Here is a 24,656-nt window from a genome sequence, read left to right as displayed (position 1 = left end):
TGTGGCCATCACATCTGTAGTGATGAGAGTCCCTCTCGGAATACACTGAGGGTCTTACTGAGGCCTTCACAGCCCATACTTACCCTTCCAACTTCTAACAAAAACAGATTTCCTATGCCCTATCTTTTCTGTCACCCACCACCTCCCAAAGTCCCACTGTCTGGCCACAGAGGATCATTCCTGTAGTGACTCAGTACCACGCATGACTAGAGCAACTGAATTACATTCTCCGCTTGGGGTTCGACTACGTCTCGTGGTGCCCTGAAATGAGAAATGTCCTACCCACTATCCTTCCCACCTTTCCCACAGTGGTATTCCATCGCTCACTGAACCTACACAATATCTTTGTCCATTTCTATACAACAACTGCTCCCAAACCCTTGCCTCATGGCTCATATCACTGTAATAGACCTAGACACAAGACCTGTCCCACATATCATCTCATCAGTTCAGGCAAACTCACGTATCCCATCAGAGGCACTGCTACCTGTAAAATCAGTCGTGATCTATAAGTTAAGCTGCAACTGCTGTGCTGCATTATGTGTGGGACATGACAACCAACAAGCTGTCTGTCCACATGAATGGCTACTGACATATTGTGGAAAAGAAACAGCTGTACTTCCCTGTTGCCGAGTACTCAACCCAACACAATGTTCTTCATTTCAATGCCTGTTACACAACCTCTACCAACAGGATCCCTCCCACCAACACCAGATTTTCTGAATTGCACAGGTGGGAACTCGCCCTACAATACACTACACCCACGTTCCTGTAACCCTCCTGGACTCAACCTTAATTACTCATTGTCCTACACATTGGCCTCTTTCCTGTTCCCATTTCAGCACTACGTAGCCCTCTGGTTTGATTAGTGTACAGGATATGAATTACACTGCTAGGCATCAACCAGTGTTCAAAACTGAGTATTTCATTATGTATAAACTCTTTTTAATAACTGATTATTACTTGTGTCACTTTGCTTTGTTCATATAATGAGAGTTGTACCAAAACTAAGGTTCTCATATTTTTCACAAATAGAAAACATTGTTTATTGTTATTAATTTATACATCGTTGAAAAGCTTACACTTTTGTCTATTTCTCAACATAGTCTCCATTTTTTTTGACACACTGGACCCTTCCTGACCACTATATGTATGACCACTATCCAGTTCCTCACCATAAATGATATAGATTCGATCCTTGTTGGAAAGAAACTATTCTCTGAAGTTGATCTACTGAAATAATATTACCAAATCCCACTAACTGAAAGTGATATGAAAAACAGTGCTGTTATCACAGCTCCTGGACTTTATGAATTCAGTTTCATGCCACTTGGCCTCAGGAATGCACCCAGTACCTTTCAGAGATTTAATAAGCAAGTTTTGAGAAACTTAGATTTCTGTTTTGATTATACAGATGACATACTGACAGCTTTTAGCTCTCCAGAAGAATGCATTCAACATTTAACTATCCTTTTTGAATGACTGAACAATTTTGATTTAAGGATTAATGTTAGAAAATCTGTGTTTGGAGTTAAGAAATTAACTTTTTAGGTCATGTGATTACTCCAGAAGGTACCCAACCAATCCAAAAACAAGTGCAAGCAATAAATAATTTAAAATGCCCAGGAACTGCCTCATAATTATGTTGTTTGCTTAGCATACTGAATTTTTACTGAAGGCATTCAGAATATACTGCAAAACTTCAAGCTACCCTAAAGATTATTTGAAGAAAACGAAGAAAAATTACAATAGAAGCATTCAGTGGGCAGAAGATACAGTAAAGCAGTTCAAGAACTGCAAAATGGACTTTGTAAATGCAGCCCTTTTAACATTCCTTAATGTAAACAATGAACTTGCATTATTTGCAGACACTTATGATGTTTGCACCTGGTGCAGTGCTGCAATAACAAGAAGAAGGAATACGAAAAGCAACTGGTTTCTACTCTAAATAGTTCTTGCCACCCAGAAGAAATATTCGTCATATAATAGGGAACTTCCCAGTATGTACATGACAATAAGATTTTAAATAACTGCTTGAAGGACAATCATCTGCAGTATGATCATAGACCATACTCCTATGATGAATGCTTTTAAACAACAAAATGTTAAAGTAAACCCTATCCAGTTGTGTTACCTGCAGTTCATGTCACAATTTACAGTAGATATAATTTACAATAGATAGCAGACATACTTCTGGAAAAGAAAATACTGTGTCTGATAACCTATCCAGGCTGGAAGAAACAGTACCAACTGATTACATGAAGATAGCAGTTGTTCACGTGAGTAATAAACAGTTCCAGAAACTTTGGTGTAGCCCTTGTACCTCATGGAAGTTTACACAACATTAAACCCCTGGTGGAAGATTATTATGATGCAGTGTATCAACATTCATCCTTGTATTCCTCACCAAGTTCGATATTCAGATTTTCAGCTTTACCATAGTATGACACATCCTGGTGTTAAGTCTTCTATGAAGTTACTCACATGCAGATTTATTTGGTCAACCACAAGCTATCCAAAAATGGGCAAACTAATGCATAGCATGCCAAAAGTGACTAAACATACTAAATCTGCTGTTGCCCAGTTTCCAAGTACAGAGAGACGATTCAAAGTGACACACATCAACCTGATTGACCTGTTGCCTCCCTCAGATGAATGCATTATATTGTTTAATGGGCATTTATCAGTTCAGTAATTGGACAGAAGTAATTTCACTGCACAATGTTCATGTGGGAACAGTGGCGTGAGCATTTTATAACTTCTGAATCACTATACTTGGAGTACCTAACCACGTAGTGACTGAACAAGGAGCACAGTTCATCCAGAGCTTTTCCATGCATTACCTCAGATTTGAGGTTCTAAATCAACACAAGCTATGGTGTACCATCCACAATAAAATGGGGAAATAGACGTATTCCATCAAACATTGAAGGCAACAATCAGAGCAGATAGTAATAGTAAATGGAGTGACATTGTTCCTACAGTTCTTCTAGAACCGTGTAGCTGTGTGAGAGAAGAAAGTAACTCATCAGCTGCTGCGGTGTTGTAAGGCACAGCTTTAACGTTGATTGGTGATTTCACTGTAAGGTCAGAAAACAAACAAACATTTTCTTCTCAGTTACACCAACATACAGATAAACTGTGCCCTTCAGAATGTTCCCACAAGATACAGGAAACACAATTCATTAGTAAAGATCTGCATAGAATGACTCATGTATTTGTGAGGAATGACAAAGTCAAAGCCATCTAGCACCTAAGAAAGACCTCTACGATGTCCTGGAGGGAAGAACAAAATATTTCACTCTAACAGAACACTTCACTTGTGAGTGAGTTACCCACATCTCAAAGAGTGTCACAAAAGAAAGATATATGATTTGTCTGAGTTGTGAAATTCGTCAACAAGTATAAATAATTAACTTAATGAAAAGAAGACATTTCAATTTGAAGACAGGTACAATCAAAAGACACTTACATAAAGCTTTCAGGGGCTGAAAGCTTACTTAATTAGCCATCTTTTTGTTCTGCTTGTCTGCGACCCAACATTTCCACTGATGGTGAGTAGCAAACTCTCCTTTTCATAATATTGTCATTATTCCATCCTGGATTTTCCATTGTTTAAATAATTAACTTACACACTGAGGAGGATCTGTAGGGTTATGTTTATATTCATAACCTACAATTCTGTAAATAGTTCTTCTTTGTGTTGACTTTATTTTTCTTTGAAAACAAATGATATTTGAAATGCTCACTGTAAGAGTAAGTCTGGATATCAATTGTTTTGTTTGGGGTGTGTGATCTCTGTCTTTGTAAGAAATGAAAGCTTTTCAAATAATATTTTGAATTTAAATTAATGTGTTTTGTGTTTAGTTGTGCAACATGACTGACATGCTGTTCTTTGTCTCAGTTGTAACTTGCAGAAATTATGATAAGTGTAGCTTAGTATTTGTAGTGTGCATATTATTCACTATGAATGGTGTACATTTCCTGTGTATAATTTGGCACCTAACTATTCCTTTCACTGCTTACAGAAATGAGAACAAACCAGCACTCAGAGATTACCGGAAGTTATTGCCAAAACTGTACATCAAAAACATACCAGTGTGGTGTGATTTCCCTCAGTGGACATGTGTTAACAGAGAAATTGAGCACGACAGCTTCAAGCTTCAGAAACTGTGTCAAAAATTACATCATGTGGACCTACTACATATAAGCAAAATGAAGTGTGTAAAACATACCAGGCCCGGACTCAACTTAAACAGAAATGGGAAGCTGAAGTTAGCGAACCATATAATGGAGCTTTGTAATAAACTGCATAAAACCATGAACCCAATCATCCTAGATAATAATCAAAATGTATTTTTAGGCACAGGAAGCAATGTGAAAGTGTCAAACTAACACCCTGGATTTGAAAGAATCCTGTTCACATGGTTAGGAAACCAGCTTGTAAGTGAGTAAATTGTCACTGCAGTGCTGTATGGAAGACCTGTTCAATAGTTTCACAGATTCAGAGTCCCCTATCATAAGGGGTTATGTAGTGTGTAGAATGAAAGGTAAACAAATGAGATCGGTACCCCTTAGGATAATGTGAGTAATTGTGTCGCAGTGTCTTAGAAATAACTCAATTTGCTACAAGCAGTTGTGGATTAGTAATTACAGAACATGAACTGAAAGTCAACAAAATTAAGTGTCACAAATTAGATGGTTATGAATTAACAGATGGTTACTGCAAGCAATAACACAAGAGAAGTGTGGTAGCAGTATTTGTTAATGAACATCTTACACTTAAGTAATCACATTTACTGGACAATACACCAATGAAAGAACACTTGAAATTGCTGGTGCTGTGGTCCACTTAAGCACCCAGTCAAGTGGATTATCTAAACATGAGTTATTGTACTGTAGTGCCCACCAAATACTGATGTGTTTAAACAGGGCAAATAGCCCCACTGATATTAGTACAGTTGCAGAGCTAAAGACTGATGCAAACTCTTGTACTATAACGTACATGAAACTAAAAGATATATTAAATTCATATAATCCCACAAATATAGTAAGCTCTGACACTAGAGCAACAGAGTCAAGCTCTAGTAAAATAAATTATCCTATAAATTCCATAAATGATGTTCCTCAGTTGTTGATGTTCACCTGATAAAATAAATTATGCAATACCCAACAACAATGTTAAAGACACTGTCAACTGCCGAAGTGCTGATTTTCATTACTCAGGTCACTTTTGTCAGTTGTTAGAGTACTTAAGCTGTGTAGCACAAAAAGCAACTAAAATAATGGAGAATAAATGGATTCTGAGTAGCACAAACATTAACACCTTCAATAAGCAATAAATGAAATTCCTTAAGTGTAGGGTGCTCATTAACAAATATTGCCACCACACCTCCCTTGTTGCTTGCAGTAACCGTATGCTAATTCATAACCATCTAATTTATGATACTCAATTTTGTTGAGTTTCAGTTCATGTTCTGTGACTAATGAGTGTGGTGAATGCTCATCCACAAACACTTGTAGCAAATTGAGTTAGTTCTAAGACACTGCGGCACAATTATCACATTATCCTAAGGGGTACTGATCTAATTTGTTTATCTTTCATTCTATATACTTCATAATCCCTTATGACAGAGGATTCTGTATCAGTGAAATTATTAAAACAGGTCTTTCACACAACACTGCATTGACAATTTATTCACTTCCAAGCTGGTTTCCTCACCATTGGAACAGGATTCTTTCAAATCCAGTGTGTTAGTTTGACACTTTCATGTTGCTTCCTGTGCCTAAAAAAATGTTTTGATTATTATCTAGGATGATTGGATTCATGGTTTTATGCAGTTCATTACAAAGCTCCATTATATGGTTTGATAATTTCAGCTTTCCATTTCTGTTTAAGTTGAGTCCGTGCCTGGTATGTTTTTCACACTTCACTTTTGCTTATATGTAGTAGGTCCACATGATGTAATTTTTTACACAGTTTTTGTAGTTTGAAGTTGTCATGCTCAATTTCTCTGTTAACACATGTCCACTGAGGGAAATCACACCACACTGGTATGTTTTTGTTGTACAGTTTTGGCAATAATTTCCAGTAATCTCTGAGTGCTGGTTTGTTCTCATTTCTGTAAGCAGAGAAAGGAACATTTACAGGCCAAAATATACACAGGAAATGTACACCATTCATAGTAAATAATATGCACACTACAAATACTAAGCTACACTTATTATAATTTCTGCAAGTTGCAACTGAAACAAAGAACAGCATGTCAGTCATGTTGCACAACTAAACACAAAACACATTAATTTAAATTCAAAATATTATTTGAAAAACTTTCATTTTTTACAAATACAAAGCTAGCAGGGGAGAAATGGGACAGCATTTACTTTTTCATTTTTTACAAAGACAAAGCTAGCAGGGGAGAAATGGGACAGCATTTACCAAACTAAAGGGTCAGAAAGAAAATGGGGTGAATTTTATAGAGCCATTTTGTGGCATTTTGACTACTGCTGTCCTTTCAAAGAAATAACCAGAAACAACTGTTATATATAAGTAATAGTAGACTGAAACTTCTACCTAGGCTAGTTGAATTAAGGCAAAATATATATGATTTTGACTGTTTGTATAAAGAAATAAAGTTACGTATATTTAAGGAGAAGCACAATCAAGCCAAAAAAACCTTTGAGATGGGCCTTTCACATTTGAGGAAACACATAAAATGGCGACACAATAGGGCATTCAGCCGACATAGGTAAGACATCCTGGAGACTAATCAATAAACATTGTAAAACCCTAGTGAAAGATTCAAATGCAGTATGTAATTTGTTCAATAAGCAATTTATATCACCTTTTGACCAACCAGCCCCTGTTATACAGCTACAGGCTGACACAGCAAATAATATCACAGAGGGAATAGGGGTTGAATTTTTGGAGGTGAATCAATGAGATCTTCAATGCTAAAGAACAAGCACTCAGCTGGGTGGGATGGCATCCCAAATGTGGTCTTAAAGAATTGTGCCAATGAAATAAATGAACTCCTTATCTGCCTTATCAACTGCAGTCTTAATGAAAACATATTTGCAAGTGCCTTAAAAATAAGAGTAATTTAGCCATTTCATTGAAAAGGAAGTAAAGAAGATATTTCTAATTATATTTGAAATAGTTATCCTATCGCAACTCGGAGCCTTTTTCTCAAGACATTAAATGCTTACTGAATCACAGCAAGGATTTAGGAAAGACCTAAGCACAGCCCTGTAGACCCCTTTAATCAGTTTTATTCTATGGTGAAGGCTGCGAGGAACTGGAATTTTCAGCAACGAATGAGGTTTGGAATTAAGTACATATTTCCACACTCAAGCACTAAAGGCAATGTAAGTAAATCTCAGATACTAATATTTGCAACTGGCAGCTCACCTCACTCATGCATAAATGAGGTATGAGGGATAATGGCAGAGGACACAAACAGCTATAAATTCGTAGGTGTCCATCTGGACTCAAACCTTTGGTGGATTAACCACATTAATGCTGTGTGTAACAAAGTCACCAATGGCCTGTTTCTTCTCAGCCCATTGTCAAAAGTGGTGCCCACCCAAACCCTGAAAACTGTACATTATCTCCGGCAGGCAAAGCACTCATGGTCATGTGTAGTCCAGAGCATCCAGTAACAGGGCAATCCCACGGCTAATGGGAGCGCATGGTGCCAAGTTTCCATAGTTTAAAAATGGTGTGTTGTCGTCCTACACAACATAAGTAATTTTGGTTCCTACCGCCATCAGCTATCCAGGGTTAAAATTTCATGACACAATTTTTCTCCACTCTGTATATGCAAGATAGACATGTTTCAAGTGTTTTTATAAATCAAGATAATTTTTATGAAATATAAAATTTATAGTAAGTGGTAAATTAAAGATTTCTGCTGTATAATATGTAGAAAGATTGCAATATATTGTAACAAGCATTATTGACTGTGTTTAATTACTACTTGTATTACTAAGACCTAAAAATGTTTCACATTTGTAAAAGCCATCATACTGATGACTCCACACAAAAAATCTAAATAAATAAATAAGAAAACTTCTGTTCTTCTTTGATTACAGTTTATTGGTTAACTATGGCCTATCTGTTTTTCTACATTTTCTTGCAATCATGATGTGACATTCTTTTGATTTTTTTCTGTTACTGCTTTCTCTCACTGTATTACAATTTTGCACATGCTTTTTTTCATTTCTTCTTTCTTTTATCACTGTTTCTTATCTCACAATTTTGTTGTCTCTATCATTAATGGTCATAACTGCATTTGGTAACCACCAGCACCTCCAGAGAGCTTGGACAGGCCAGAAATGGTTGGGTGCAGGCCTGTCAAACCTGGGGGAGCCTGTGCTGGAAATTGGTTAATGCCACCAATCCTCTAGTACAGTGAGCTTTGAGCACGCTTCAGCAACAACTGTGAGACATGACAGTGGAATAGTGTGTGTCTCACACAAAATGAACTTCGGCCTAATTTTCTGAATCCTGAGGGTGGGTAAAAACCCTCAAAAAAACTTAACATGGGCTGCACTTCATTAGTTTGTGGATTTGGAGGTTTACATTCATTAGTGGGCAACTTCTGAAGCAACTTCTGCACCTCAGGCAACCTGGACTCTGTCTGACTAGACATTTATTTCCCTAATACCTTAACCAAAATATGTTTTCAGTGATAGAAAGAGAAGAAGACTCATTTCTGAAATTGTCTCTGTTATTTTATATTAAGTGAGATTAGAGGCAATGATGAAAGACCTCACGTGTGAAGTTGAATCCTGATAATTGAAACATATATATGTATGTGTGTATGTGAAGTCAAATCCTTATATCTGAAACATAAAAATCCCAGCACACACAACATTACATTAAATATAAGAAGCTGAATGAGTATGGTATCAGTGTTGAAAAGCATTATCTACTTAACTCTACTATGTGCTACTACAGTATTATTTGGACTGAAATAATTGAACTTCAGAAGGAGTGATTTGAAGAAGATTCTAGGGAGATGCAGAATATCATTAAAAGTGGCAACAGTGAGCCTGAAAAAAAGACTCTGTTTACTGTTGTATTTCATTCACACATTTTTTGATGTGTGGGTGATTAATTATAAGTTCCAATTTACAAACACTGTAAAAAAGTACTGCTGCTCAAAATGACTCCAAATTTGAGTGGAATATTATCAAAGAAGGGAAAACATTGCGGGGAGGAGGGGGAGCGGAGGTTTACCACTAGATGGCACTTAAAGCATCATACCATGAATGGGTCTGGCTACAAATGACAAATGAATCGCAGTATGACAACTGTGGTGTGAGTTGCACATTAAATCAACCATACTATGGAACATGCATGAGTGCTTAAGTCTGGCATTCAACAGTTGTGGCACTGTTAGTTCCATGATGGCATGGTCGTGCACACATTGGATGGGAAAAATCAGTTTTTAATTGTCCTGAGGCCAAAAATTACAAAAAAAAGTCTACAATCAGTTGTAATTTTCTGAAGCCAAAAACTGCATGAAAACAATGGTGACATTGGCTTTTAATTGTCTTTAGGCCAAACACTGCATAAAAAATAACAATGAAATTGGTTTTTAATTGTCATGAGAGTGGTGTATGACATACTCAATACCTCCACCATTTTCTGCCACCAAGTTGAAATCGATAAATAGTGCATTCCACAACAGATCACACTGTGAAGACCCCCACCACACACTTCTCCAATCACTTTGCCTATGTAGAGATTTTAATTTTAATGTACATAATGTGCTAAGGGGCTCTGCCACTATAGTTCAATCCTTTTATCTTGGCGGCTCGCGCATGCTCGCCCAGACGCGGGAGATTGCTGCGTTGCCAGTTGCACGCGCCAAGAGAAGCAGGGCCATTGTATTAGTTCACAAACTTACGTTTAGGGGGGAGCGCACAGTTTATGAATTAAAGCCACCAAGGCCGCATTAACCCTTTCGCTGCTACAGAGACGTGCTCCCCGCATTCCGCGCTGTGCGCGATTTTGTCATCACTGCACTGTTCGCCTGTGCAGACACATGGTGTTCCCACTGCTTTGACACACTTATAATTCGATTTCACAAAAACTATTTGGCCCAAAAATTTGATTTTTACACATCTTCTTGACTGATACCCTCCTCTCATAAATGACTTAATTTTATTTCAAATGGCTCTGAGCACTATGGGACTCATCTTCTGAGGTCATTAGTCCCCTAGAACTTAGAACTAGTTAAACCTAACCAACCTAAGGACATTACGCACATCCATGCCTGAGGCAGGATTCGAACATGCGACCATAGCGGTCTCGCGGTTCCAGACTGCAGTGCCTGGAACCGCACGGCCACTTCGGCCGGCAATTTTGTTTCGATGTTCAACACAGTTATTATGCAGCATTAAATGTAGTAAACCATTGCACGAAATTTTAAACAGTTTTCAGAGGTAAAAGTCCATAGCGTAAACTTTCTATATGGTCGATTTTAGTTGCCACTAGAAATTTCAAAAAATTACATTCAAATGAATAAAATTCAAGAAGTAAGACACTTCAATATTGTTTTTAAATAAAGAAAATATTAAGCACCAAACAAGGTTTGAACTCGGACCCTTTCGCTTAGCAGCTATACACCTTAACCATTAGCTAATGCACTCACCACACAAAATACCGACAAACACTGTTGGTATGACTATGAATTACTCACGTTTTGTCGAAGTATAATAGGAAATAAACAATTACCGCTGTTCTTTATATGCAAAAAAGCGGTTAGTGAGAATGATACAAACACCTTTCCTTGCTATCGCCTGAATTAGGAGGCTTATTGCTTGTTTGGTTTAATTAATTAATAGAATATGAAGCAACTGGTATAAAGAATGCTTTTTCAAAACTTTCTATAAAAGAAAGTCTGCTATCAAGACATTGCTTTTGTTCAATTACTTTATTTATGCTTGAACGTTTCTAAAACTGAAGACACTCGTCCCTGCTCTGCACTGCAGTTGAGCTCTGGCAACGTCATTCTCTGTTCATTGGCTGACTGTGTTTTGTGACGTTAGGTGCGTAGAACGAACCTAAACTCGGCCGCTGTTGTAAATGATGCGCACTTTAGTCAGAGGTGTTGAGAGGGCCCAAGAGTTACATTTTCTCAACATGGGGAAAATTTATACCTTAGCACTGCTACATGGCTGTTCTTGGCTATTCAGTTCTTGATTTCTCTTGAGCCCACATAAACACTGCTGGTCAATGATCTGTACCCCAGTACCCTTCTCCCAATGAATGGATCAAGCAGTGCCTGATAGGAAGCTGCTGCAATGAATGCTATACAAGGATAACTGGATGCTGTACAGTCAGCTGGTTGTGTTCAAACTTAGAACAGAATCTACACACGAATATATAACATTACGTCTGCAGTTCATCAGGGTACTGAATCATCCTTTCCAAAGTCATCATGAGAACTGAAAAGTCCACCTGCCAATTAGATGAATGAGGCATGGTGATCCGCAATCGGGGGACAGGTGTGATGCTGAGTGACAGTTCAAATGCTCGCCACTTACAGAGAATGTTTAGACTTTTGGGGACTGAGGGCAGAGTACTGCCAAATTATTAAGGACAGAAAAAAGAAATTGGGGCATGAATTTCTGAACTGTATAAATGGTTCTACCATTTTGTTGTTAATAAGAGAGAAAAATCAGGATTTCTTGGTGGGTATCTAATTATTGATGCAATGAGCAATAAATAGTACTCTACAACCCAGCAGAGAAGAAACAGCCCACACAATGGTGAAACAATCTACAGGAGTGAACCCCACCACCAACCAGGATTCAGTCATGCAGCAATGCAAAGCCACCAATGAGCTGGGAAGTTGGGACTTCTCTTCTAACAAGTAGGAACTTTATTACTTTCCCTTCTTATTGTGGGAACTGTATTTGCATTGATTGTTGCTGGTGATACAGCACCTGGCCACCATAGAGTGCATTATACCATTTTGCCACACCTGAAAAGGGTGCTTTTTGCTTTGTTCATCTAAATCTGGGAGACACATTCCTACACACAGCCTGATGTGAAGTCACTCTAAATGTAGTAACCTCACTGTAGACACACAAGGTCATGTGCCACTAGTCGAAGAACTGGCTGGTAAAATCTACTACCTGACCATGTATTTCTTTCTAGCAAATAAGATGAAAAACTGCCCCTTAACAAATGGAATCCTACTATGGTGGTAGGAGCCACAGCCACCAGGGTATGGTACTTGTATGAGTGTATCTTTTTATGAGGTCGTTCTCTTCTCCTGCTTACTTCCTTAAGTACTTTATAGCTGTTAACAGTTCCTTACTTTGTAATGATGGTCTTTTGGGATTCATATATTTGTTAGTTTGAGATTTTATTTATTAACATTTGGGTCCTAATGATGACAAAATCATGTGGCCCAACCCAAACAATATCAACAACATCCATCTAGCAGAATGGTTCCTAATGTAAACTTATTGCTAATTTTTTTACCTAATCTCTATTGAAACATGAAGGTTACTCTAAATGAAATTGAAAAATGTAAGCTTTTCGGTTTGGTAAAGATGGTATCCAAATGTAATTTTAATTTACAATTTTCACTGCAGTTGTGTTACAGAGGAAATTGTCCACTTGTGTGACAGCTAATGAGATCCATCAGCAAGACAGAGCTGTCTCAGTTAGAGATGCCAGCAACACAGATATATGTTAGAGGGTTATGGTAGTACATAAGAAACTAACATGCCCACTCTTTGTGTAGTGTGAACAGTCATCCAGTTTATGCATGCACAGACTGCTGACATTCCCTGTCAAATTCGTTCTATTGTGTGCTAAACAGATCACGAGTACATCAATACAACAGAGACACTATGGAAATGATGGTGAACAAAACACAAATTGATGATTCATCATTACAGCTCTGTCTGTGTGTTTCCCACAGCTTTCCTAATTGCTGGAGAAGGTAATTCTATTGAGCAGATTGTTTTTTTTTCTGCTAGCTATAGAATGTCCCGTAAAGAATGCAGTTTTTAAGTTATACATGATTGCTTGACAATTCACATATTGAACAATTTTTTATAAATACCAATATTAAAACTATTAAAATGAAATGGAATGAAATGTTCAATGACCAGCTGTAGCTGTATTTGATCAGATCACCCACACAACCAGTTTCGCAACTTCTGATTTGAATCTTCAAGTGCAAATATAAATGCTATGCCATAAGTTACAGAATGCCACAGAGCAACAACTGATGTGGCTTGGTAAAGTTTTCAACCCTCCTCAATTGATAAAAAGAGCATCATCAATGATGAATGCCATGTCAGTGTTAAATAATGAACTGTGTACACTTCCAATTAAAATATGCTCTTGTTGGCCTATGTCAAGCAATAAAATGCCCCTCACAGATGTTATTCAGAGAAGTACTGGGCCCTGTAGTGACAAAAGCCAACACACTCATATGTATTTGTCACCAACACAGCAGATGACAACACAAACTACAAGCATCTCGTGTGTTGTCGAAATGTGTGCTGTGGCTGCCATCCAGGTGCTGATCGGAAACTGAACAGTTCACAGCTTAACGCACACATGACATTCATAATTAGCGATGATCTTTTAATCAACTGACTGTGGTTTATTATCAATTGAGGATGGCTGAAAACTTTGCCTAGCCATGCCAATTGTTGCTATGTGGCATTCTGTAACCTATGACATGACATTTATATCTGCACCAGAAAGTGCAACTCAAAAGTTGTGAAACAGGTTGTGCAGGCTTATAAGTGAATGGAACAAATATAGTTACAGCAGACCATTGGACATTTCGTTCACTTTCATTTTAATAGTTGTAACACCTCCATTAAAATTACTGTTCATTGTATGAATATAAACTATTTTAATTGTGGTTTCCCCAGCTTTAAAATTATCTGTAAAGACTCTGATTAAACATGACACAAAACGTCAGGCAAATGTCCTCCGCAGCTTTGTCTGCACACATTTGATCTGTGGTCAAAATTTTTGACTACTGTAGACCAAAGTTCCGCTTGAATTTTATCCAAGACACATCTAATTTCTGCCTTGAGTTGAGGAGTGGGCCATGGGTTGTCCACATAAATACAAGATTTGATTATAATAGAGGGAAATATTCCACGCAGGAAAAATATATCTAAAAACAAAGATGATGTGACTTACCAAATGAAAGTGCTGGCAGGTCGACAGACACACAAACAAACACAAACATACACACAAAATTCAAGCTTTCGCAACAAACTGTTGCCTCATCAGGAAAGAGGGAAGGAGAGGGAAAGACGAAAGGATGTGGGTTTTAAGGGAGAGGGTAAGGAGTCATTCCAATCCCGGGAGCGGAAAGACTTACCTTAGGAAAAAAAAAGGATAGGTATACACTCGCACACACACACATATCCATCCACACATATACCTGTCTTTTTTCCCTCCTAAGGTAAGTCTTTCCGCTCCCGGGATTGGAATGACTCCTTACCATCTCCCTTAAAACCCACATCCTTTCGTCTTTCCCTCTCCTTCCCTCTTTCCTGATGAGGCAACAGTTTGTTGCGAAAGCTTGAATTTTGTGTGTATGTTTGTGTGTCTGTCGACCTGCCAGCACTTTCATTTGGTAAGTCACATCATCTTCGTTTTTAGATATAAATACAAGATTTGACATACTCCACAAAAAAGTCACATGGTGTCAGATCACACGATCTCAGTGGCTAGTTCTGATTGCCATTGCGAGAGATGAGGTGAGCAGGGAATCTTTCTCTCAGCAACCTTGTTGTGGCAATGGCACTGTGGCAAGTTGCCCCATCATGTTGGAACTACATGCATTCCACATTCAATTCATGTAACTGCAGCAACAAAAACTGTATTATCATGTGGTGATAATGGTCACCAATCACTGTCACTTCATTTCCAGTTGTTGTTGTTGTTGTGGTCTTCACTCCAGAGACTGGTGTGATCCAGCTCTCCATGCTACTCTATCCTGTGCAAGCTTCTTCAAATCCCAGTACCTACTGCAACCTACATCCTTCTGAATCTGTTTAGTGTATTCATCTCTTGGTCTCCCTCTACGATTTTTACCCTCAATGCTGCCCTCCAATACTAAATTGGTGATCCCTTCATGCCTCAGAATATGTCCCACCAAGTGATCCCTTCTTCTAGTCAAGCTGTGCCACAAATTTCTCTTCTCCCCAATTCTATTCAATACCTCCTCATTAGTTATGTGATCTACCCATCTAATCTTCAGCATTCTTCTGTAGCACCACATTTCGAAACCTTCTATTGTCTTCTTGTCTAAACTATTTATCATCCATGTTTCACTTCCATACATGGCTACACTCCATACAAATACTTTCAGAAACGACTTCCTGACACTTGAATCTATACTCGATGTTAACAAATTTCTCTTCTTCAGAAACGCTTTCCTTGCCATTGTCAGTCTACATTTTATATCCTCCCTACTTCAACAATCATGAGTTATTTTGCTCCCCAAACAGCAAAACTCATTTACTACTTTAAGCATCTCATTTCCTAATCTAATTCCCTCAGCATCACCTGTTTTAATTTGACTACATTCCATTATCCTCATTTTGCTTTTGTTGTTGTTCATCTTATATCCTCCTTTCAAGACACTGTCCATTCCATTCAGCTGTTCTTCGAGGTCCTTTGCTGTCTCTGACAGAATTACAATGTCCTTGGTGAACCTCAAAGTTTTTATTTCTTCTCCATGGATTTTAATTCCTACTCCGAATTTTTCTTTTGTTTCCTTTACTGCTTGCTCAATATACAGATTGAATAACGTCGGGGATAGGCTACAACCCTGTCTCACTCCCTCCCAACTACTGCTTCCCTTTCATGCCCCTTGACTCTTATAACTGCCATCTGGTTTCTGTACAAATTGTAAATAGCCTTTTGCTCCCTGTAGTTTAGTCCTGCCACCATTAGAATTTGAAAGAGAGTATTCCAGTCAACATTGTCGAAATCTTTCTCTAAGTCTACAAATGCTAGAAACATAGGTTTGCCTTTCCTAAATCTGGCAATTTTGTTTATTCACATAACCAAAAAACTGGAAGTGTGCCTAATTAGTGAAAATTATTTTTTTTATGAAAATCACTATTGAATTCATGTTTTGTGAATATCCAACTGGCACTTGTTTGATGCTTCAAATGGTTCATTGGCTTCAGCTTTTGTGTTAGTTGGATTGTAAAAGGTGCAAATGTAGATCTTTTCTTAAAATTTGATGGAAATTACTTTGGAAGGGCTAGCTGTTGAGAGTGATGGTGAACTGACGTCATTGGACTCAGAGCGAAGTTCTCACTGACAAAAGCAACATTCTGTACTAATCGACAAGAACTAGGACTTCCAAGTGACTTGATGTTCACTATCAATCCTGTATCTTCAAATTTCCTTCCAGTCTCTGCACTGTTGACACATTAGGCGCATTTCACTTACAAAAAATTACACCGAGTCTTTGAATGGTCTCTGTACAGCATTCACCATAGTTGAAATGCACTTAAAAAACCTACATGCAATGATCCACTGTGTATTGCTCAATTTTAGCTGATAACTACACATGTAAATGACAACTGATAATAACAATTGGTAATTACAGTATCAACAGATGCAACAGATGACAGTGACTTAAATTTCATGTCTGGAAACCTAACAAATTAAAAGAAGCACTCAATTTAAAAATTGTGTTCTTTATGGGACACCCTTTGTTAGCTTGCTGGGTCCCTCATTCACTAACAGATGACCATACAAAGCAGTGAATTGGGAGAGCATTACTGTTCGGTGATATGACAGTGTGAGGAAGGCAATCACTTTTTATGTTGAACCATAATTGGGGATGAAACAGTATTGTCATATGAGATCATAGAATAGAATACAGTTTAATGAATAAGATTTAGAATATATAGACAAAATGAATCGTTTGGCACCACTTTTAGTTTTAATGTTATTGATGCCATTTTAGATTTGAAATGAACAAAACATGGTTTCTGAGGAAGCACATGAGACATTGGGGCATTTTTGGCTATAATACTGCTCTTATTTGGTTACAAATAACAAGAATATTTGTGCCAGTAACAATGTGTAAACATTTTACCAGAAAGTCAGTCAGCCTATTTCTTCAACTTTAAAACAGAAAAATATGAGTGAGAGCGTAGTTCTGATGACAAATGTTTTTTTTTAAAACAATGTACTTCCCATGACATAATTTGTTCAAGTCACATAAACATGGGAAAATTGTAGAATTTTATTTAAACTTTTATTTAAACTGTTCCAGACAAAAATATGTTCTTCATTTTTTAAACACTTGCTTTTTGAAAACAAAATTGTAGTTAACAACAATGTAGAAAAAGACAGACTGTAAAGATAACACACTCAGTTATGGATAGGCACAATTAAAAGACACTTACATATAAGCTTTTTTCAGCCTCAGCTTTTATTAGAAAAAGAGAAACACATGCCATTCACTCACATGGGCAAGCACACCTAATGCACAAAAGGCCGCTAACTCTGGCAGCTCAGGCCAGAATGCAACCGTCACATGGGGTGGAAGCAGCAATCTGGAAGGGGAAGGGATAACAGTGTGTGGGTGAGGGAAGAGAGCAATACTTTCTGGCAGAGTGTGCAGAGACTAGAATGCCAACAGGCACAACGAAAGGAGGTTGTCAGGCAGGGAGGTGGGAAAAACAGAATAAAAAGAGAGAGGAGTGGGGATAGATGGGCAGGTGTGTTGGCAGAGGGTGCCAAACACAGAGGGTGGGAGTCGAGAATAGGGAGGAGGTGACAGAACAGAGAGGGCAGAAACTTTTGGGTGGCGGATGTGGGGAGAGTGTGTTACCTTTGGTTGAGGCTGGGATAATTAAGGGAGCGGAGAACATGTCGTAAGGATAACTCCCATCTGCGCAGTTCAGGAAAGCTGATGGAGGATGGGAGAATCCAGGTGGCTTGTGTAGTGAAGCAGCCATTGAAATCAAGCATGTTATGTTCAGCTGCATGTTGTGCCACAGGGTCTACTTTGCTCTTGGCCACTGCTTGGCAGTGGCCATTCATCCTGGTGGACAGCTGGTTGGTAGTACCAATATAAAAAGTTGTGCAATGATTGTGGCAGAGCAGAGCTGGTAAAAGACACAGCTCCTTTCACAGGTGGCCCAGCCCCTGATGGGGTAGGATAAACCTGTGACAGGACTGGAATAGTAGTAGTTAGCTTCACAAAAAACATTTTTTAAATTGTAGATCACTTAATTGTAAAATGTAAATAAAATGTCTCATAGGTGTACTATACTGTAACCTTTTGTCTTTAATTCATAATTATTTAACATACTTATTGTAACTGTTTTAATCTTTGATTTTTCCACACATAAAAATATATAATTTTGCCTAAATTTTTCAATATTTGGAAAACAGGATGTTAGTAAAATAATTAAATTGACAATGGAAATATCCAAAACACTCTGGTGGGCATACACATGTTATAAATAGTAGTAAAATGTGCTCCAAGACACAGTTCAATTTCTTATATCTTTGTAAACACGCACTAGAATACTGATATTATCGTGAAAGCTCAAGTTATTGTTTTGACCGTGTAAGAGATGCTTTTGAAGAAAATTGACATTAATGTGCAAGATTTGTGTTCTAATCAAGACTAATTAAAGAACCTGGACCATTAACAAGAAGAAGATGACAGCAAGCTGACCTGGAAACAATGCAGCTACAGATAAGTCATTTTAAATACATGTGCCCATCTCAAATATTTAATCATAATGCAAATTGGCAGCAACAGTTCCAGGAATGTACAAACCAGTGAAAATTTCAGTGTAGTAATCAGACCAGAGTAACGTTTCAAGAGGCACATATCCTCAGTGCAGAAGACCAAAATAGGAAATTTTCTTTCATGGGGGACACAAAGACAATCTTTGACAACACCGGGACAGTGAAACAAATGGAATATTTAATAATAAAGCTGATCTGCTGCATTTTCAATGTTTTTTTTTACTTCACCTATGTACACACTATTATATGAATGAACACAGAAAACTATGTTCACAAAAACAACATGTGGAAGTTATTCGATTACATTGTCATGTACAATGGAAATTACCAAAATTCACACTATGTATTTCTGGTTTAGTGGCATTACAGTGATAGCCCTTTGATAACCAAGTGATGAAATTGTGCTACAGAATGTCCAATGGTGAAGTAAAAATGCTACTGAAAAGACAGTACGCAAACTTTGTCATTAACTTTTCCTTTCTGGACAAGTTCGAATGAGATGGAAACTCTAGTTCAGTTTGTTATTGGGCAGAAAGGCTGTATTACTGATGGACATCTTGGAGCCAATGGTAATCCAAAAATTTTTTATGACACTACAAAATCAGTGTTACACAATATAGAACAATAGACGTGAATGGTGTTGTCACACAGAACACTGTTCTTCACCATGTGACAGCTGGAATGCAACAATTCAGTATAACTTTTTCTTAGAAACATTTCTTCATTGTCCCTTACAAACCTAACCTTGTCCTATTTTAATTTCATCTCTTTTTGCCCTTGAAAATGTTACTTACTGTCATGTGAAACTATGATGATAATACTATAAAACTAGCTGTTACCACCTGGTTATCATTTCAGGCAGTGTTGTTCTACAAAATGGAAGTAAAAAACATGGTGTTTCAATATAACAAGTACCTCAAAATGGATGACAGTTATGTCAAAATATACTCCATTCAGTTTTACCTCAAGTGCTTTGATACAACAAATTTTGTGTTTATGTAATTGGTCAATGGAACTTGCTTTCTGGATATCAATTGTAATAATTTGATCTATAATATCTTGTTCAGAACATGAAAATGAGCCTGATATCTGATGAATAAAAGAGTGCTGTGATGATGCCTTGATTAGTCAGAAAATTATTACTATGTCCTACAATCCAAATTCCTTACACACTGACTCCTACCTGATCTTTCAGAAGTGTGACCTTGCGATTATACCTTGTCCGTTGCATTTCAGATTCCACTAATCTCTTCTGCAAGTCTTCAATTTTTCTGCCTCTCTCTAGGGCTGCTATCTAAAACAACATTTCAAAATATGGAAATCAGAAAGAGAATTTCAGTTGGATGGAAGATAAACACCTGCTTACCAGTCCCTGAAACAGGCAGAAGTTTGAATTGTGCACCTTGGGAGAAAAGAGCCACAAATAATAAAGAACACTCATTGTATTACCCCAAGCCGTAACTGTGCCTAAAGGGCGCAGGCATGACAGCACAAGAGTAGAGATCTATAAATATTAATCAAATAGTCAAAAGTATAATGGTACAGAATGTTTTGAGAAATACTGTTCAAAAATTTGCAGCAAGATTCAGTTTCAGTCAATAAAATTCTTCTGGGTTTGTGACCACATTGTCAATATGTAAAACTACTGACATTTCAGTCACTGTTGCAAGTGCCCTTCTTCAGGGTGCTTTTATTTACTGCTGAATGAGAAAACTTTTTTTCTTGTATACCTGCAGACATGGCTGTTATCTAATTCTGATAGGCCGGTAAGGATGAAGGGGAGGATGTTAGAAGTTCTTTATTGGTGTTTTTATTATTTCTTTTCATTGATGGAAACCTGGCTATTTGATTGGTGTTTGCATTACTGTTTGTGATGGGTGGAAATCGGCGAACGGAAAACCAGATGGCAGTTGGGGACGTGATGTTTTCCCACTTTCTAGTGCTGGCTGAGGTATGCCAGTACTCTATGTAACTGCGGCCGCTGTGGTCTCCCATGCGGCTGTGTGTATTTCTTCACATGAGCTGGTGTCTCGAAATGCTGTTATTGGTGGCAGCCAAGATGTGGGAAGTTGGTACCCACCTTCTCTTTTAATTTTGGTGGGTCACTTGGCTATTGCCTCGCTAATCTTCCTCCTGAAAGTAAGAGTCTGTTTGCCAGTACATGAGCTTCACCAAAATAGATGTGTTTGCTGCACTCATCCTGGTGTTCTGCCACCGCTGACTTGGTATGTTTTGTACTCCCTTCTGCTCTCCTCTATTGCCTTTATTCTTTGTCACCATAGTTTTATCTGTTAGTTTCATTCCATAACCATTGGCACCAAAATTGGACTTGAGGTTTTGTAGTTCACCATTAGATGTTCCTTATCACTGATCCTGTGAGCCCTCTCGGTTAAAGTGTGCAGGGCGGATTTCTTCTGTGTAGGGTGACAATGAGAGGAGGCATGTAGGAACCTGTAAGTACTGGTTGGCTTCCTATATAATCTATGGCCCAGTCTACCATCAGGCTTTCTGTAAACTTCCACATCGAAGAAAGGCAGCACCCCATTCTTTTCTATTCTGCTGTGCTGCTGGTTGAGGTGTTGGTGGAAATTTTGTAGCTCTTCCTCCCGATGCGGCCAGATAACAAAGGTATCATCAACATTTTGGGCCTAATGGTGCAGACTGGAGCACTGTTTCTTCAAATACTTCTAGGAAAATGTGTGCTGCAATAGGCGAGAGAGGGGAGCCCATAGCTACACCATCTGTCTGTTCATAGAATTCCCCTCTCCACCTGAATTAGGTGGTCACTAAACAGTGGTGCACTAGATCACAGATATCGGGTGCCATGCGTTGCTCTAAGATGTTCATGGTGTCTTGTATTGATACATTTGTGAATAAAGACTCCACGTTGGAGCTAACCATCAGGTCTGTGGCCGAGATACACTTTTCTTTTGAAAGTTTGACAAAATGGGATGAGTCCTTTACCTGATGGTAAACTGGGCCATAGAGCATATAGGAAGCCAACCAGTACTGACAGGTTCCTACATGCCTTCTCTCATCATCACCCTACACAGAAGAAATCCACTCTGCTCACTTTAACCAAGAGGGCTCACAGAATCAGCAATAAGGAACATCTAAAGGGTGAACTACAAAACCTCAAGTCCAATTTTGGTGCCAATGGTTATGGGATGAAACTAATAGATAAAACTATGGCAACAAAGAATGAAGGCAATAGAGGAGAGCAGAAGGAAGCACCAAGCACTGATTTGCTACCATAAGTTCAAGGTGTCACTGAATGGGTAGGCAAAATTGTCCACCGAGCAGGCATCAAGCCAATTTTCCGAAGCAGCTACAGAGTAAAAGATGTTCTTCACACAACTAAAGATGCAGTTGACAAACTACATGCTGCTGGGGTTTACAAAATCAGGTGCAAATGTGGATTAGTGTAGGTAGGCGAGATGGAGTGACCCATCAACACACGGATATCTGAATACGAAAGATATATTTGACTAAGGCAACACACCAAGTCAGCAGTGGCAGAACACCAGGATGAGTGTAGCTAACAGATTGATTTTGGTGAAGCTCATGTACTGGCAAAACAGACTCTTACTTTCAGGAGGTAGTTTAGAGAGGCAATAGAAATAGCCTAGTGACCCGCCAATATGAACAGAGAAGACAGGTGCCAGCTTCTGATGTCTTGATTCCCAGCAATAACAGCATTATGGGATGCCAGCTCATGTGAAGCAATACACACAAGCATGCGGGAGACTGCAGTGGCTGCAGGTACATTGAGTACTGGCACACCTCAGCCGGCGCTAGAAAGCAGGAAAACAACACCGTGTCACAACTGCTGTCTGGTTTTCCATTCGCTGATTTCCACCCATTACAAGCAGTATTGCGAACACCAATCAAAAAGTCGGTTTTCCATCAATGAAAAATATAATAATAAAAACACCAATAAAGAACTTCTATCAACCCTCCCCTTCATCCTTACCAGCCTATCGAATTAGACAACATCCATGTCTGCAGGTATATAAGAAACAAAGTTTTCTCATTCAGCATTAAACAAAAACACCCTGAAGAAGGTCACTTTCAACAGAGACTGAAACGTTGATAGTTTTACATATTGACAATGTGGTCACAAACCCAGAAAAATTTTATTGACTGTGACAATGGCTGCAAAAGCCTATATTTATATAAGATTCAGTTTGTTTGTGAGAGAATAATTACATTTTCAGTTTACCGAATTGGGGTAAAATTTTGGGAGATTCACATCTTTTTCTCACCAATAATGAAACTTAAAAGTTAGAAACAAAGGTGTCTTGAACAATTCTGAAGAACATAAGATAGTGAAAACATACCTACTACAAGAAATTTAAATGCCCAGTTGGACAGCATAGAATGATATGTAGCTATGTTGGACCTCCAGGCTTATGGAGGAATAAGCCCAGGAGGTGACAAGTCCTTAATCTTCTGCATGACAGCTTATCCGCTGCACAAAATACGTTGTTTGTACAAAAGCAGCTGCTATATTTGGAAGGATAGAAGGGGAACAGCCATTCACTAGTGTCTAGTAGATCGAGAGGTTTGGGAGACTACCAATGATTTTCAAAGTAATTCTAAAGTAATGCTTTGTTTATGTCTACTTGTTATTTGCAGGTAAGGAAGCAAAAAGACTTCTTGGGGTCTGGAAACAAAGAATGCAAAAATGAAAAACTTGGTGCCTGCCTGAACTAAATGTGGTGGAGGGGGAGGGGGGGGGGGGGGGGGGGAGGAATTTAGGTACAGATGTCAAGAAGTTTTTCAGTAACAAAACCTGAGATCTATGAATGAAGCATGGGCTGCGGCAAAGAAATAACATGGGAAAAAGTAAAGAAATTATATAGCTAGTAGAGCTAGATAAGAAAAGTGGTAGAAATGACATGGTGGCACAATATACAATTGACAATGGAAATAGAATTCATTCAAGAAGTGCTCTGCATAAGATAAGAAAGGGAGGATATCTATGTGAAATCGAAGATAAGCCTTCATTTTATGGGGAGAATAGACTACAGGCCAATGTGAAACAAGATGCAAAGAATTTCTCCATTTTGCCACCATGCTATACAAAACCGGCCAAGTGACCACAGATATATTATCTGCTTGACGCTTCAGTGGCTGGAACTGCAGCAGGTGGTTAACACATAACTTTCCAATCACTATGGTCTGATTCTGGCTCTGGGTTTCAAAAATTCTACTTTAGGTCCTAGTTGTCTTCATGAGTCTAAATGGATATCCATCCAGTCCTGTTGCCAAAGAAAATTTCTTGATGATACTGGCAACTTAGCCACAGAAGGGGGCATAAAGATGAATGAGCAAACAGAACCATTTGATAAAAAAATAAGAAACTCTTATATGAAATTCCACCCCCATGAACCATGGACCTTGCCGTTGGTGGGGAGGCTTGTGTGTCTCAGCGATACAGATGGCCGTACCGTAGGTGCAACCACAATGGAGGGGTATCTGTTGAGAGGCCAGACAAACGTGTGGTTCCTGAAGAGGGGCAGCAGCCTTTTCAGTAGTTGCAGGGGCAACAGTCTGGAGGATTGACTGATCTGGCCTTGTAACACTAACCAAAACGGCCTTGCTGTGCTGGTACTGCGAATGGCTGAAAGCAAGGGGAAACTACAGCCGTAATTTTTCCCAAGGGCATGCACCTTTACTGTATGGTTAAATGATGATGGCGTCCTCTTGAGTAAAATATTGCGGAGGTAAAATAGTCCCCCATTCGGATCTCCGGGCAGGGACTCCTCAAGGGGACGTCGTTATCAGGAGAAAGAAAACTGGCATTCTACGGATCGGAGCATGGAATGTCAGATCCCTTAATCGAGCAGGTAGG

The 24,656-nt window shown here is 38.5% G+C and overlaps 1 protein-coding gene across 1 annotated transcript in view; it reads right to left on the bottom strand.

Moving 5' to 3' along the window:
* Positions 1-24,656, bottom strand: part of LOC124803439 (coiled-coil domain-containing protein 170) — a 424,326-nt gene that overhangs the window by 14,473 nt on the left and 385,197 nt on the right. The window contains exon 14 of the mRNA XM_047264624.1: positions 19,983-20,093. Within this exon, the coding sequence (XP_047120580.1) occupies positions 19,983-20,093 (111 nt within the window). The remainder of the gene's footprint in view (positions 1-19,982; positions 20,094-24,656) is intronic.

Source organism: Schistocerca piceifrons, chromosome 6, assembly GCF_021461385.2.
Source record: "Schistocerca piceifrons isolate TAMUIC-IGC-003096 chromosome 6, iqSchPice1.1, whole genome shotgun sequence".
Lineage (NCBI taxonomy): Eukaryota > Metazoa > Arthropoda > Insecta > Orthoptera > Acrididae > Schistocerca > Schistocerca piceifrons.
This window is presented reverse-complemented; position numbering and strand designations above follow the sequence as displayed.